This window comes from Bos mutus, chromosome 10 (assembly GCF_027580195.1).
Source record: "Bos mutus isolate GX-2022 chromosome 10, NWIPB_WYAK_1.1, whole genome shotgun sequence".
Taxonomy (NCBI): Eukaryota; Metazoa; Chordata; class Mammalia; order Artiodactyla; family Bovidae; genus Bos; species Bos mutus.
This window is the reverse complement of record NC_091626.1, coordinates 84,244,954-84,261,196: the sequence shown is the minus strand read 5'-3', so window position 1 is coordinate 84,261,196 and position 16,243 is coordinate 84,244,954. Positions and strand designations below refer to the sequence as shown.

At 46.7% G+C, this 16,243-nt stretch overlaps 1 protein-coding gene across 8 annotated transcripts in view; it reads right to left on the bottom strand.

The window, feature by feature from the left end:
* The window catches only part of EFCAB11 (EF-hand calcium binding domain 11), a 168,813-nt gene that overhangs the window by 151,169 nt on the left and 1,401 nt on the right, over positions 1–16,243 (bottom strand). For all 8 annotated transcript variants that reach the window (XM_070378374.1, XM_070378375.1, XM_070378376.1 and 5 more), the window contains exon 3: positions 11,738–11,783. In XM_070378374.1, the coding sequence (XP_070234475.1) occupies positions 11,738–11,783 (46 nt within the window). The remainder of the gene's footprint in view (positions 1–11,737; positions 11,784–16,243) is intronic.

Genomic DNA, 16,243 nt, shown 5'->3' with positions numbered 1-16,243 from the left:
ACTCCATGCTGGTGTGGCATGTTAAATGTTCCAAGGAGGGTGGATTTCAACAGAACGACAGCTGAGAGTGCTCTGTTGTTGCTCCTGTTCAGTCACCAAGTCCTTTCCAACTCTGATCCCGTGAATCGCAGCACACCAGGCCTCCCTGTCCGTCACCAACTCCCAGAGTTTACTCAAACTCAGGTCCGTTAAGTCAGTGACGCCATCCAGCCATCTCATCCTCTGTCGTCCCTTTCTCCTCCTGCCTTCAATCTTTCCCAGCATCAGAGTCTTTTCCAATCAGTCAGTTATTCACATCAGGTAGTAAAGTATTGGAGGTTCAGCTTCAGCATCAGTTCTTCCAATGACTATTCAGGACTGATTTCCTTTCGGATGGACCAGTTGGATCTCCTTGCAGTCCAAGAGACTCTCAAGAGTCTTCTCCAACACCACAGTTCAAAAGCATCAGTTCTTCAGCGCTCAGCTTTCTTTATGGCCGAACTCTCACATCTGTACATGACTACTAGAAAAACCATAGCTTTGACTCTACAGACCTTGGGTATGAAATTGGAAAGGGGCGCAGGGAAGAGGGGTGCTGTAAAATGAGGGGCAGGGATCTGAAAGAAGAGGGACACATGGGGTAGGCGGGTCTGTGGGAGAAACTCCACAGGGCTGGCATGCAGAAAGAGCCCCTCCAGAGGAGGAGTGTGGACCTGGCCTTTCCATTGCTGGCAATGGAGAGTGAGTGACAAAGCCCCTCCTCTCCACCACTAATGAACACCTGGGCACAGTGTAGAGACAAGACAGGCAACGTCGGTGTGGGAACTGACAGTGCAGGGTTCAGTCTAAACCGACACCGAGGTCTGCACGCACGCTTGCACCAGCAGAGCACAGGGCCGCCAGGAGCTGGAGGACAAGCTGGACGCCGCCACCTGCCGTCATGCATGCCACCTGTTCTCTGTGCTTCTCCACCTTCTTGCACTGCACCAGCCTTCCACATCCGGCTCAGGCCCACACCTCGGGCAGGAAGCAGGGGGCGCTCTCTTCCAAGAGACCTCTCGAACGACCACTCCTTCTCTCTCTTCAAACGACCTCTTGTTCTCTTAGAGGTCTTCTTGTCTATAGTGCTCATGTGACATCCGGCCGTCACGAAAATGACAATACTTCTTTCATCTTCCCTGTGACATATTACTTGGAAGAAAAGCTATGACCATCCTAGACAGCATATTAAAAAGCAGAGACATTACTTTGCCAACAAAGGTCCATCGAATCAAGGCTATGGATTTTCCAGTAGTCATGTATGGATGTTAGAGTTGGGCTATAAAGAAAGCTGAGTGATGAAGAAGTGATGCTTTTGAGCTGTGGTGTTAGAGAAGACTCTTGAGAGTCCTTAGGACTGCAAGGAGATCCAACCAGTTAATCCTAAAGGAAATCAGTCCTTATTCATTGGAAGGACTGATGCTGAAGCTGAAACTCCAATACTTTGGCCACCACCTGATGTGAAGAACTCACTCACTAAAAAAGACCCTGTTGCTGGGAAAGATTGAAGGCATGAGGAGAAGGGGACGACAAAGGATGAGATGGTTGGATGGCATCACCGACTCAATAGACGTGCATTTAAGCAAGCTCCAGGAGTTGGTGATGGACAGGGAAGCCTGGTGTGCTGCAGTCCATGGGGTCGCAAAGAGTCAGAAATGACTGAGTGACTGAACTGATGATATTACATTTTTAAAACACGTCTTTAGGTCAGTGTCTGTGACTCTCAATTCTTTTCTACCCTTACAAGGAAACTTAGCCTCTTTAAATGGGGAATTAAATACATTAATTAGGGGTGCATATCTGTGGATGATACCATAAAACAAACGGTCTAGAGGGGATTTCCCTGGCAGTCCAGTGGATAAGAGCTGGACAATAAAGAAGGCTGAGTGCTGAAGAATTGATCCTTTTGAACTGTGGTACTGGAGAAGATTCTTGAGAGTCCCTTGGACTGCAAGGAGATCAAACCAGTCAATCTTAAAGGAAATCAACCCTGAATATTCTTTGGAATGACTGATGCTGAAGCTGAAGCTCCAATACTTTGGCCACCTGATGCGAAGAGCTGACTCATTGGAAAAGACCCTGATGCTGGGAAAGATTGAAGGCAGGAGGAGAAGGGGAAGATAGAAAATGACATGGCTGGATGGCATCACCAATTCAATGGACATGAACCTGGGCAAACTCTGGGAGATGGTGAGGGACAGGGAAGCCTGGAATGCTGCAGTCTATGAGGTCGCAAAGAGTCAGACCCAACTGAGCGACTGAAAAACAACAACCAGTGGTTAAGACTCCACACTTCCAACACAGCGGGTGTGGGTTCAATCCCTGATCCGGAAAGTAAGACCCCACATGCCTCGAGGCTAGCCAAAAAACAAACAACAGCAAAATGGTCCTAGGATTTCACGGTAAGTATATGTGCGTAGCTCAGTCAGCAAAGAACCTGCTGCAATGCAGGAGGCCCAGCGTTGAGTCCTGGGTCAGGAAGATCCCTGGAGAAGGAAATGGCAGCCCACTCCAGTGTTCTGGCCTGGAGAACTCCATGGACAGAGGAGCCTGTCGGGGTCACAAAGAACTGGACACGCCTGAGCGACTGAGCCACCAGCATATGCGCATGCGCTTCCTAACAACAGAAAAGAACAAAGTGAACTGAAATCTGAAGTCCGACGCCAGCCGCATCTGCTACACTGTGGCCTCAGTTCCTCAGGGAGAAGCCCAAAACAACAAAACACACAAAACAGACACACAAACGTGTTTACAACATAATATAAAAGACTAGAAAATGGACATTTAAATTTAGGAAAAGATACTTTTCATAGTCAATGATCTTGCTCAAAACAACTCGGGTGAGACAGCAACAAACAAAAGTCATTAACCTCACCATACACAAATTATTTTTCAATTAAACTGATCCTGGATAGCATGACTGAGCCAACAGTCCATAATCACCATTGTGATCAATCAATTTCTTCGATTTTTCCATCGTTTAAAGTTGAAGATTGAAAGTAAGCTCCTAGAAAGCTTTTTTTCCTGTTAAGTATGAAAGTAAAATGTGCTCCTTGTTTTGAAAGGGAAACCATATAAGAAAACAGAAAGAAAGTAGGGGAGGGAGAGATAAAGCATGATCTAATCACCCAGCGGAAACAAAATTCTGATGTTCTTTGTTTTGATTTTCCTCCCCAAGCATACGGGATTAAAAACGCACAGACAGCTGTTTGTGGATTCAGTGGGGCAACGTACACTGCGCAGATTAAGCCAAAGCCTCATAGTCTTGGCTGTTGTTATTCAAGATGCTCTACAATCATCCCACATGAAGTCAAACCCCTGAGATCACCCGTGGCCTTGCCCGTCCCAGAACTGCCCAGACACACGCGGCATTAAACCACTGGCCTACGCTGAAGAAGGGCTGCCCAGGGGGCGCTTTACCTCACAACCGCTTGATAATGGGTGATGTTAATAGTGCCATGGGCCACATTAGCCCTTGTGATGGAGCTGAGGCCAGTCTTCACTGTCTTTACAGTGTTTCTTTACAGTATTTAGTGGTAAAGAACCCGCCTGCCAACGCAGAAGACACAAGGGACATGGGACGGATCCCTGGGTCGGGAAGATCCCCTGGGGGAGGGCATGGAAACCCACTCCAGTGTTCTCGCCTGGAGACTCCCTTGAACAGAGGAGCCTGGCAGGCCATCGTCCATAGGGTCGCAAAGAGTTGGACCTAACTGAAGCGACTGAGCACGCATACAATGAAGAAAATTCAAGAAACTTTACACAGTTTGCGACTGTGTTTCCCGAACTGTTTGCAGATATCAGTGTTTGCTCATCGGTCTCTTCTCTCTGAGACATCGTGGGGGACACGCCCTACATCAGGGAAGACCACGTCTCTCTGGAGAAGGAGCTTCTCTGGTGTGGCTGCTCATCTCGGACTTGGCTGTGATTCCCTTTTTGCTCCAGACACTCAGGAGCAAATCTGACATCAACCTCTAACGACGGCACAGAGCCTCACGGCTTGTCTTTTGTGTGCTGACCCACTCCTGATGCCGACTCGCTGAGTTCCTAGGACAGTGAAGACTGGCCTCAGCTCCATCACAAGGGCTAATGTGACCCATGGCACTATTAACATCACCCATTATCAAGCGGTTGTGAGGGTAAGCTTAGAGATTACACTACTGCGGCCTGCTACGTGCTAGCTAGCTGTACCACCTGTGCAGATTACTTAACTTCTGTAAGCTTCGGGATTGTTTTAACTTATAAAACTAGATAATCCTGACATGAAAGTGAAAGTGGCTCCATCATGTCCCACTCTTTGCGACCCCATGGTTCGTACAGTCTCTGGACTTCTCTAGGCCAGAATACTGGAGTGGGTGGCCTTTCCCTTCTCCAGTGGATCTTCCCAACCCAGGGATCAAACCCAGGTCTCCAGCATTGCAAGCAGATTCTTTACCAGCTGAGCCACCAGGGAATCCTAATATAGAGCTGTGTTAACATTAACAATCCCTGCATAACACTCATCACAGCATCTGCACAGGGTAAACGTTCAAGGAATCAAAGCTATAATTATTATCTGTAATAACAATAAATACTGTAACACATGGAAAAGTATTTCATAAACCAATAAAGAACCACCAAATGCCAGGATTAAGATTTTTTATTACTCCCTGGAGTTCAGTCTACTCATTTGAGAAAAGGGAACATATGACCATTTTCTAGGCTCTTCTAGATGCAAACTTCTTTCATTTTCTATAGTTAGAGAAGATGTGAAATGTTCTGTACTCTTAGAGAACAGAAATAAAACCCTCTAAAATGAGGTTGCAATACCAGGTGGCTCAGTGGTAGAAGAACCCGCCTGCCAATGCAGGAGACACCAGAGTCATGCGTTTGATCCCTGGGTCAGGAAGACCCCCTGGAGGAGGAAATGGCAACCCTCTCCAGGGTTCTTGCCTGGAGGATCCCACGGACAGAGGAGCCTGGCGGGCTAGTCCACAGGGTCACAAAGAGTCAGACACGACTGAAGTGACTGAGCACACACACCCGCACACGTGCAGTGTGTACTAGGACCCACACCAACACTGATCTCTTGCTTCCTTAAACACGTGGCTTGATTTTCCCTCCTGTTACTATTCTATAACTTCTTGTTCCTGGGGCCTAAACAGTTTTTACTGATACTCACTTGCTTTGTTAGGTTATAAGCATTAAAAATGTCATTAGCGCCTTTTTGCTGTTCATTCTGGCTGCCCTCAAATTCTCCCAGTGTGACTTTCCTTGAGATAGCCCACTCTTCCAATGGCTTTGTCTACACTTTTCACTCGTCCTGATTTTCACAAGGAGCCTCTATAGATATGGCCCACCTTTTATAACAGAGACCTAGGGACGCAGAGTTTGGGTGTGAAGGTTTGGTACTGCTGGCAGAGTGTACATCGTCAGGGCTCTGCCCAACTGGGTTCAACCCAGGACGTGACTCTGGACCACCCGCAGGAAGCTGGGCAGCAATAGGCCCTCGTGTGGGGTGGCATGTTGGAGATCTGGCATGGCCTTTTCTAGATGTAAGAAGAGCTACCCCTAGTGGGAGAATGCCCGAGTCACAGCTACCCAGAGGGACTTGCTGATGGCTCAGCGGGGAGGGAATCCACCTGCAGTGCAGGAGACACAGATGTGGGTTCAACCCCCGGGTCAGGAAGATCCCCTGGAGATGGAAATGGCAATCCACTCCGATATTCTTGCCTGGGGAAATCCCACAGACAGAAGAGCCTGGTGGGCTATAGTCCACGGGGTCACAAAGAGTTGGACACAACTTACTGTCTAAATAGCAGCAGCAGAGAACAACTTTGGAAAGTTGATTATCTGAATAAATAGCTCCCAGAAAACCAAGGTCAACATTTCAGTTTTTTAAGATCAAAACATTAAGGAGAGAGATAATATATTTGGTAAAAGAATCTGTGTATAAACTTTTCCTGTAAAAAAAAATAAAGTTAGGAACTTCCCTGGTGATCCAGTGGCTCTGGCTGCATGCTCCCCATGTAGGGTGCCCGTGTCCCATCCCTTGCCAGGGAACTAGATCTCAATTGCCACAACCAAAGACCTCAGATGCCACAACCAAAAAAATAGCCTGCGTGTCACAACAAAGATCAAAGATCCTGTGTGCCGAGACTAAGATCCAACATAGTCAAATAAATATTTTTTAAAAATAAATAACATTAAATGTGACTGAAGTCACTGAAAGGGAGAAAAGAAGGAGTTGATGGTCTGGAATTGCTTCAGGACTGAACAGTTCTAATGAAACACCATTATGTTAGCAGCACTCAGAGTTCGGCAGTGACTTCTTGTGAGGCTAGCTGTTTTACTTTCCCAAGGATGTCTGTGCTCTGGAGTGTCCCCTTTCAAGGGGACATGAACTGAAGCTGGTTGGAAAGTTAGTATCCTGGCTGTAAGTCTACTCCTCCACTCAAGAAGAAAGCGGTGCTTTGAGAAGGTTAATTTGCCATTGACATCAGGACCAGAGAGGAAGGGGGAGCCAGGAAGCCTGAGGACGAAGGAGAGCCCTCCACAGCAATTCCGGAGCAAGGCGCTGAGCACCTACACTCGGACCTCACTCCTCCAACCCTGCCTTCCCCTGAATTTCTCCGATGGCTAATTTACTTTGCAATGTTCTGTCCAGTTCAGTTCAGTTGCTCAGTTGTGTCCGACTCTTTGCAACCCCATGGACCGCAGCACGCCAGGCCTCCCTGTCCAACACCAACTCCCAGAGTTCACCCAAACCCAAGTCCATTGAGTCAGTGATGCCATCCAACCATCCCATCCTCTGCTGTCCTCTTCTCCTCCTGCCCTCAATCCTTCCCAGCATCAGGGTCTTTTCAAATGAGTCAGTTCTTCACATCAGGTGGCCAAATTATTGGAGTTTCAGCTTCAACATCAGTCCTTCCAATGAACACCCAGGACTGATGTCCTTTAGGATGGACTGGTTGGATCTCCTTGCAGTCCAAGGGACTCTCAAGAGTCTTCTCCAACACCACAGTTGAAAAGCATCAATTCTTTGGTGCTCAGCTTTCTTTATGGTCCAACTTTCACATCCATACATGACTAGTGGAAAAACCATAGCCTTGTAACTTTCTGAAATATATTTAAAAATTAATTCTTCGGAAAAGATGCTGCAACAGAAAGCACCCTAACGATCTGATGGAGAAGAGGCTGTGAGAGCAGCTGTAATATTCCTGATAATAAATGCGAGGGCCATGCATATGAGAGCAGGTCTGGGGGCACATCACCAAAGTCGGAAAGCCCTCACAGGGAAGCCTACTCTCAGGATGAGAGCCTCCAGTTCTGCAGCAACCCTCAGGCCATATGAGTTTGAGACAATGTCCCATAGTAAGGTGCTCTTCATTATACATAAGCGAACTAGGCTTCAGGAGAGGCCACGTGAAGGTAGTACCTGCAGAGGACTCCCGTCCAAACCTTAAAGCTTTAATGGACATCAGACCTAATATCAGAAGGAAGCTCCATGACTGCGAACCTGTAAGAACTGTCTCTGCAGGGGGTGCAAAGCCAAGCATTAGAGAACCTGGATGGGGGGCGGCTTCCCCTGCAGCTCAAACGGTAAAGAATATTCCTGCAAAGCTGGAGACCTGGGTTCAATCCCTGGGTGTGGAAGATCCCTTGGAGGAGGGCATGGTAACCCACGCCAGTGCCCTTGCCTGGAGAATCCCCATTGACAGAGGAGCCTGGCGGGCTACAGTCCACGGGGTTGCAAAGAAAAGGACAGGACTGAATAACTAAGCATAGAGAACTCGGGGAGGAGAGAAAACATTCATGAAATTTACAAAGTCTCCCAGCCACACGCCAATGCTCTCTCAAACGTCAGAAAAAGAGAAAGTACAGCGGAGGAGACTACTAACAGCATGGCTGGAAGATCCTTCTGCCACAGACCAATCCTCACATCATATCAGAGCGCTCACACTCAAGAGAAACCTTCAGGGGCCTCCCCGGTGGTCCAGTGGCTAAGACTCCATGGTCACAGTGGGAGAGGCCAGGGTTCGATCCCTGATGAGGGAACTAGATCCCGTGGGTTGCAACTAAGGATCCCGAATGCCGCAACTGAAGACTGAAGATCCTCCCTTGCTGCAGCTAAAACCCGGGGCAGCCAAATAAATAGACATTTTTTTAAAAAGAGAGAAACCTTTAGAACAAAGTAAAGGTGGAAAAACCCTCTGCCAGAATTTACACTTCAATGGACAGCAAATCACCACAGAGAAACCATACGAATGTGACACACGTGTATAAGGCATGTCTTACTAAACATGAGATAATACACGCAGGGGGAGTCTTAGGATACAGAATGCGGGAGGTATTTTCAGAGGTCAACCTTTACATCAGAGAGCTCGCCACACCTGTGAAGAACACGGGCCGCCTTTCTTCCAGAATAATACCTATTTGTGCATCAGATAACTGGTTAAGGAAAGAAAACCTCCTTTGTGAAGTCAAATCTCTAATTAGGAATCAAAGGACCCACATGAGGGACAAACTCTATGGGAACAGTGAATGTGAGAGTGCCTTTGGCAAGCTACATGTATTTATGCAGAAACACTACCTAAACAAGAGCAGAGGGAGGCCTGCGTCCAGACAGAATCACTCGCTCGCTCCCAGAGGACGCCCAAAGGAGAGAAACCCGAGCAGCGCAAGGCAGGCGAGAAATCCTTCTGCCAGAAGACAGAACTCTTTCTAGACTGGAAGGTTCACATAGAAACCCAGAAAAAAACACATAGAGAAGGTCTCACCAAGAACCTACAATCTAAATTGAACAGCAAAGAAACAATCTTTGAATGTTTTGACAGTGTGAAAAATTTTAATAAGAAATTTAAAACCTGGGGAAATTCCATCAAGTTAGGGATTATAAAAAAAATAAAATAAACGAAACAGTGAAGAGTGGAGAGATATCGGAGCACTCACACTCAAGAGAAACCTTCAGGGGCCTCCCCAGTGGTCCTAGCACTTGGTCCTAGCACTTTGAGGAGATAGCACTCACTGTCTCCTCAAAAATATCAATGTTGCAAAAGGCAAAAAAAAAAAAAAAAGCAAAAACACCTTCTCCTAAAGGCAATATTGTTCACAAAGTCATGTTCAATATGTGACACCAAAGTGAAAAGTGGAATGTTATTTGCTCAGTTGTGTCCGACTCTTTGCGACCCCAAGGACTGTAGCCCGCCAGGCTCCTCTGTCCATGGGGTTCTCCAGGCAAGAACACTGGAGTGGGTTGCCATGCCCTCCTCCAGGGGATCTTCCTGACCCACGGATTGAACCCAAGTCTCCTGCATTTACAGGCAGATTCTTTACTGTCTGAGCCACCAGGGAAGCCCATGGGATACCAAACTTGTATCCAAAAAATAATCTACTAAACTCTTCTGTATATCCAAAATTTATAAATAAAAACATTTTTAAAAAGAAAGAAAAATATAGTCAGAAGGACACAGGAGCCAACTCAAGGAGGCAGGCAACGGTCAATCTCCGACAAGCTGAGCTCTAAAATAATCGAGCGTAGTGTGCTCAGCCGATCAGCCGTGTCCGACTCTTTGCAACACCACAGACTGGCCCACCAGGCTCCTCTGCGCATGGGAATCTCCAGGCAAGAACACTGGCGTGGGTTGCCATGTCCTCCTCCGGGGGATCTTCCCGACCCAGGGATCAAATCTGCCTCTGTGTCCCCTGCCTTGGCAGGCAGATTCTTTACCACTGGCACCACCTGGAAAGCTCAATTAAGTATAGGAATGAATTATAAATCATTGAAAGCATACAAATTCATGAGTCCATAGTGATAAAAGAGCTAGATTGATCAATCAGGAAGACGGGAAGTCTCTTGCTTATAGTAAAAATGCCAGGGGCTAACTGAAAGAAAGCCTGGGATTAGAAAACCGTTACTTTGCAACCATATGGCAGAAACTGGATCAGACAAGAATCATAAATGGGTACCAGATCCAGGGGGAGATGATGATGAGAAGTGCAATATTTGCAACATCAAACACGTCTCTCCACAGGCTGCTGATGAGTGGCAAGGGAAGAAAATATCAAGAGAAATAATACAATGGAGAAACCGGACAACATCTTGACCAGTGAGAAAATTAACATCAGCTACAAGAGACAGACAGACAGACATCTGCGGTCTCAAGACGTGGTGCCCTGGGAAGGACAGATCACCCGAACACGATTCTGTCTGAGGACACAACAGCTCGACCGAATGACAGAGGCATGCCAGGCAAACGCAAGAGGAGGGCTATTCCTAAAAAACAAAACAACGAAGAGTGGGCTATTTCCTCAAAAAAATCAATGGTGTAAAAAGGCAAAAAAAAAAAGTCTACAGAAATGTCCTGGCTTAAAAGAGGCTAAAGAGACACGGTACCAAGAACTAACTCCTGTGTGAGATGAGGGAAGATGCTCTGAAGGACACAGTTAGAGCGAGCGACAGCACTGGGATGCAGCCGGTTGCTGTCGTTCGGTCTCCAAGTCACGCGGACTCTAGTACATAGACGGTAAAGACAGGCGTCGACGTGAACTCCCGGTAGGCGTGCCGAGGCTATGGAAGCTCAGCGAGAGGATGGAGGCGAGGCAGAGAGCACTGATGAGAAGGGAGATGGGGTAAAGTGAATCTGGCTAAAGGGTACACGCCTATGCTCTGCACTATTTTTATTTTGCAACTTTTCGTAAGTCTTAAATTGTAATTGTTGAAAAGCCAACTCCGCGTGCTGTGGACCCTACCACCTCAAATAGGGTCATCTCTCTTTCTCCTCCGCCTTTTGCCTCTTCACTCAGTCACCCGGCTGAGCTGAGAAACAGCTTCATGTTCCAAACAAAGGCAAACGATGCAGAGCAAAGGGCTCTTGATCCAGAGCTGCTGCACCTCCTGGAAGACTGAGCTACTCACACTGTCGCTTTCTCACTTCCTGTTTACCTTCCAACCACTGCGGCCCGGCCTCTGTCCCCGGCAAGCGCTGACGCGGCTCTTGCTAAAATCACGCAGCGTGCCCAGGGTGCCAGCTCCACGGGTCCTCTTCAGTTCTTTTGCTACCTGACCTTTCAAGAGCGCTGAACAGTGCTGACCACACCTCCTCCCTGAAATACCCACTTCTACTGGTTTCTGATCACTCCTGATTTTCCTCTGGGCCCTCTGCCCCTCCCAAGTCTCCTTTGCCCTCTCTTCACCCCCTCCCTGACTTCTGGTGGTTACCATTCCTATGGCTGTCCGTCCACACTCTCCCGCAGGGGGTCTCGTTCATTCCCACGGCTTTAAAACCACCCACATGCCGAAGCCTCCCAGACATCTCTGCAGCCTAGAGCTCTGCTCATACAGCCCGACTGCCTTGATGTCCTTGAGCAAAACCTTTCAAACTCAAAATTGAACTCTTGCTGTCTCCAAACCTTAAATCTTTTCCTCTAGTCTTTCCATTTCAGTAAGTGCCACTTCTGTTCACTCAGCTGCTCAGAAAACCCAGATCATCCGTGGGATGTTCCAATTAGAAGTACCACTCTGTCTTTAGGCTTTGCCATGGTTGAAAATCCTCTGATAATAAACATGAATACACTGATTCATCAAAACTAAAAGAACCAAACCTCTTGTTTTGGGGGTAACGGAAACAAAGCACAGATTTGCTTTAACGTAAGGCTTTACAGTCTCTGTATTTGTTCTTTGTTTTACTTTCATGAGTGTCTAAATAAGGTAGGTGGTAAAAATTAACTTTCACATTACCAGAAGTGTTTGGATCTACTGAAGACATCACAGAATCAGCTTCTATCTAGAAAAGAAAAAAAAAAATAGAATATACAATTTCATTAAATGTTTTCACAGTATAAGTTCTTAATTCCTGGGATGCACGAAAGGAATGTATATTATGAGAAACCGTGTTTGTTGGATCCAGCAGACAAGTGGTGTCACAGGACGGCTACCACAGTCGCGTCACTGTTCTGTCAGTAAGACACCAGAAGCTAACCTGCTACAGACGTAGTGGCCCCCAAAACTTTATCTATTGATCAAAACAGTTAAATCATATAAAATCAACTTGGCCCTCATATACACAGCATACCCTATAAGGTAACCTTTCTGTCTAACACCAGTACAAGCAATTGTTACAATGTGCTCTTTGGCTTCATTTAAAATATTTTCTTCCTGACTGTAATAGTAACAATTGAGAAAACATAAAAAACATTTTTACATTATGAAGAGAAACAATGAAAAAACAGCCATCCAGTGAAAACCACCATCAACATTTCCGCCTGGTACACCTTCCTCTTCCCCACGTGCTTTTTTAAATTGGAGTACAGTTGTTTCACAGTGTTGTGTTAGTTTCTGTCGTACAGCAAAGTGACCAGTCACACACATCCATAGGGCCCCTCTGGCTTGGGATTTCCTTCTACAGCTTGGTGACCAGTCACACACATCCATAGGGCCCCTCTGGCTTGGGATTTCCTTCTACAGCAAAGTGACCAGTCACACACATCCATAGGGCCCCTCTGGCTTGGGATTTCCTTCTACAGCAAAGTGACCCAGTCACACACATCCATAGGGCCCCTCTGGCTTGGGATTTCCTTCTACAGCAAAGTGAACCAGTCACACACATCCATAGGGCCCCTGTGGCTTTGGCTCTCCTTCCCACTCAGGTCACTGCAGGGCACCAGGCCGAGCCCCTGTGCTGTCCGGTCAGTCCCGTCAGCTATCTGCTTTACACACTGCAGTGTGTGTACATCAATCCCAGTCTCAGTCCATCCGATCTCCTCCTCTCCTGCCCACACATTTGTAAACATATTCGAGAACACATGGTATATTACGTTTGTGGACCTGCCTTCACTTAATATTAAAACACCAGCATTTTCCCACATTGCTGCAAGACCTTTACAAATATCATGGAATTAGGATCTTGGCAACATGCAACATAGCTTCTCCACCTTGGATTCCATGCCCTGCACTTTCCTGGTTCTTCCTGACCCTCCCAGACGACTAGCTCCCAGTGCGTCTTCCTCTTGGGGTCCCCACCGACCTTTAAATGTGCAGACGCCCCCAGGCTCTCCCCTCAGAAGAAAGGAGAGCGTGCCGCCCTTCACGCTCCGCACACCCTGCCTGGTCAGTGCCACCCACTCGCACACCTGTGAGGAATCCCAAACCTAGCTCCGCCCTCCCCTCTCCACCGATTTCAGATTCCTACATCTGAGGGAGGCAGCACAATCTGAAGGGGATCTTTAGCACCATCGTCACCCATCATCCAGCAACTTAAACAGTGAGTGCACGCGGCTGTATTTAACACGGAGAACCAACAAGGACCTGCTGCAGAGCGCAGGGAACTCTGCTCAACGTCAGGTGGCAGCCTGGACGGCAGGGGCTGCCGGGGGAGAAAGGACACACATAGACGTATGGCTGCGTCCCGTCCCGGTTCACCTGAAACTGTCTCAACATCGTTGATCAGCTGTATCCCAGTACAAAATAAAAAGTGTAAAAAAAACAAAAACAGTGAGCGCACTTAGGGTGCTTGCATCTCCTCGGAATTAACGCGCGGCTATCTGAACTCACTGCCCTTCCCACAAACCTCCTCCTTCTGAACTTCCCTCTTTTCTTATCCTTTCAGGCCTGTGGTTGCATCGCTCCGGTACAGTCACCAGGTCCAATCACTGGGACACAGCTTCTCCCACCACCACGGGGCGCTCCCAGACACTTCATATCAGTGGAGTCCATTTCCGCTGGTCTAAACAAGGCCCCACCTCCTATTACAGTTACCACTAGAATTCCTTGCCTTCTTCTCTTTCTGTTCTTAATCTCTTTGTCTTAGTATTTATCGGAGTTTTATAAGTCTCTCTAAACTGTGAACTGCTTCAAATGTGCGTGTGCTCAGTCGCTCAGTTGTGTCTGTTGCTTTGCGGCCCCGTGGGCGATAGCCCAGCAGGCTCCTCTGTCTGTGGAATTTTCCAGGCAAGAATGCTGGAGTGGGTTGCGGTTTCCTATTCCAGGGGATCTTCCTGACCCAGGGATCGAACCCACGTCTCTTGTGTCTCCAGGACTGGCAGGTGGATTCTTCACCACTGATGCCCCCTGGGAAGCCCTGCTTCAAAGTAGCATCTATGTTTTATTCATCTTTATATTTCTAGCAACTTGGAAGTGCTCCTTTTACTATATGAGAATACAATAAATTTCATTCTGTAAACATTTTCATGAATGCAGAGTGATTTATTACACAAAAGTGACTTACAGCTTCATGACCTGCATTCAGGAGTTATTTCATTTGCTCAAAAGCAATATTTAAAAACAAAATCCCAAACCTCAACCTAATATAAGAGTAAAAACCTGTGAGATTTCAGAGGAAATACATTTTCACCTGAATGTTCATGATGGTTACAAATGATTCTTAAGTGTATAGGTGATTTGTTACGTCAGTATTTTACTGTTTAGCAGCCTGTAGTCAACAAGCATTTCCTTTGATTAAAAAGTAAACTTCAATGGTGACTTTTTATATGCCCTCTATCCCAAGACTATGGCCAGACGGATGTTAAGGTCACCAAGAATAATTTGGAGGTGACCAAGGACTTGTTTTTAAAGTGTTTTCAAGTCTTACTGGTAAGTCTTGACATTTAGAAATGAATAAGATATGAATGTTTAAAATCATGTTTTCTTTTCAGAAAAAAAAAAAAGTAAACTTCAAAACCTCACCCGAAAGTAACAACGTGTTAAATCTGATGGTGTGTAGAATGTATGTTACCCTATCACTGTACATGTCATTAAATTCTTCACTTAGGCCCTAAAATTAAAACCGAGTGAGTAGATCCAGAAGTAATAAAGGCAGAACGAGACCAGGTATCTTTCCAGCTGAACCTGGGTTAAACGCAGTGCTTCACAGGCTGGGTCCACGTAGCTGACCTGCTCTGGAATTCCAGCTGAAATGACTGCAGGTTAACAGGAGAGCTGCAGTTTCTGGGAGGTAGCCCTGACTAGCCCTGAGGACTTCTCTGAGCTCCAGAATCAACCTCACAGTAACTAAGCAACCCCCTGGCAGTTGAACCACTCGGAATCTACCTGAGCTGTTTATGGGACACAGTTATATCAACAGAACACGCTAACAGTGAAGTTGTGATACACTTAAGCATCATGGAGAAGTGGACGCTATGTGGTCCCTGGCTTCGTGGGGTCTGTAATCTGAGACAAGTAGAGCTCGATCATAAGGCAGAGCTGAGCCCAAGTGGCTGCCAATCCCTTGGTCCAACGAGGGCAGGAGGGCATTCCAGAGACAGCCCCGAGTGCTCCCTCGGGTTGAGGCCTGCCACTGAATTTCTTACACCTGGCCAAGACCTCGCCTCTGATTTATTCCAGTTCGGCAGTTTAACAAGAGGGACCTGGGACTAGAATGGATGTAACAGACAAGGGGAACAGGCAAGGATGGGGAGCCCCAGGAAATCTGTCCTACTGAAGCAGGAGGCTCACTGGAGTTCAGTTCAGCTCTCCTTAACTAGTGCAACCTTTTCTGGAGAAGCAATGCCCAATAAAATTTCAAGTGTACCTAGCACTTGTACTTCTAGGAATTAATTCCACAGAGATGTATTTACAAACAGAGATATAGTTGTAAAAGAATGCTCACTGTAGCAATATTAGCAGGAGTGAAAAATAATGAAAACAGCTGAAATGACCAAAACGAGGAAACGAGCTCGAGACTACTGGGAACCTACTTTTTCTTAAATGCAGTGTGTGTGCTTTTAGGTTCTCCTGCCAAGTGAAAAAAGCAAGTTAACATAAAATAGGCATGCTATGCACCTTCCTATGCTTTCAACAGAATGCCAGGCATGCTTATCATGCATAGGAAATTTGGGATGATACACAAGAAAATGGTTAATAATGGTAACTCCTGAGGAGTAGGGAGGGAAGACATTTACATCCAACTTCATATTTTTCTGGTCCGTTTTAAATTTTTAACTATATAAATGCATTATTTTCATAATTTAAATGGGGCAACTTTTTTTTTTTTTAAAAAAAAAACAAACCTGTACATCCCTTCCTCTGTGAATTCCTCCTGTTATCAACATCCCCCCCAGGCTTCTGTCTTGAAACCATGCTGCTGCTGCTGCTAAGTTGCTTCAGTTGCGTCCGACTCTGTGCGACCCCATAGATGGCAGCCCACCAGGCTCTCCCATCCCTGGGATTCTCCAGGCAAGAACACTGGAGTGGGTTGCCATTTCCTTCTCCAATGCATGAAAGTGAAAAGTGAAAGTGAAGTCACTCAGT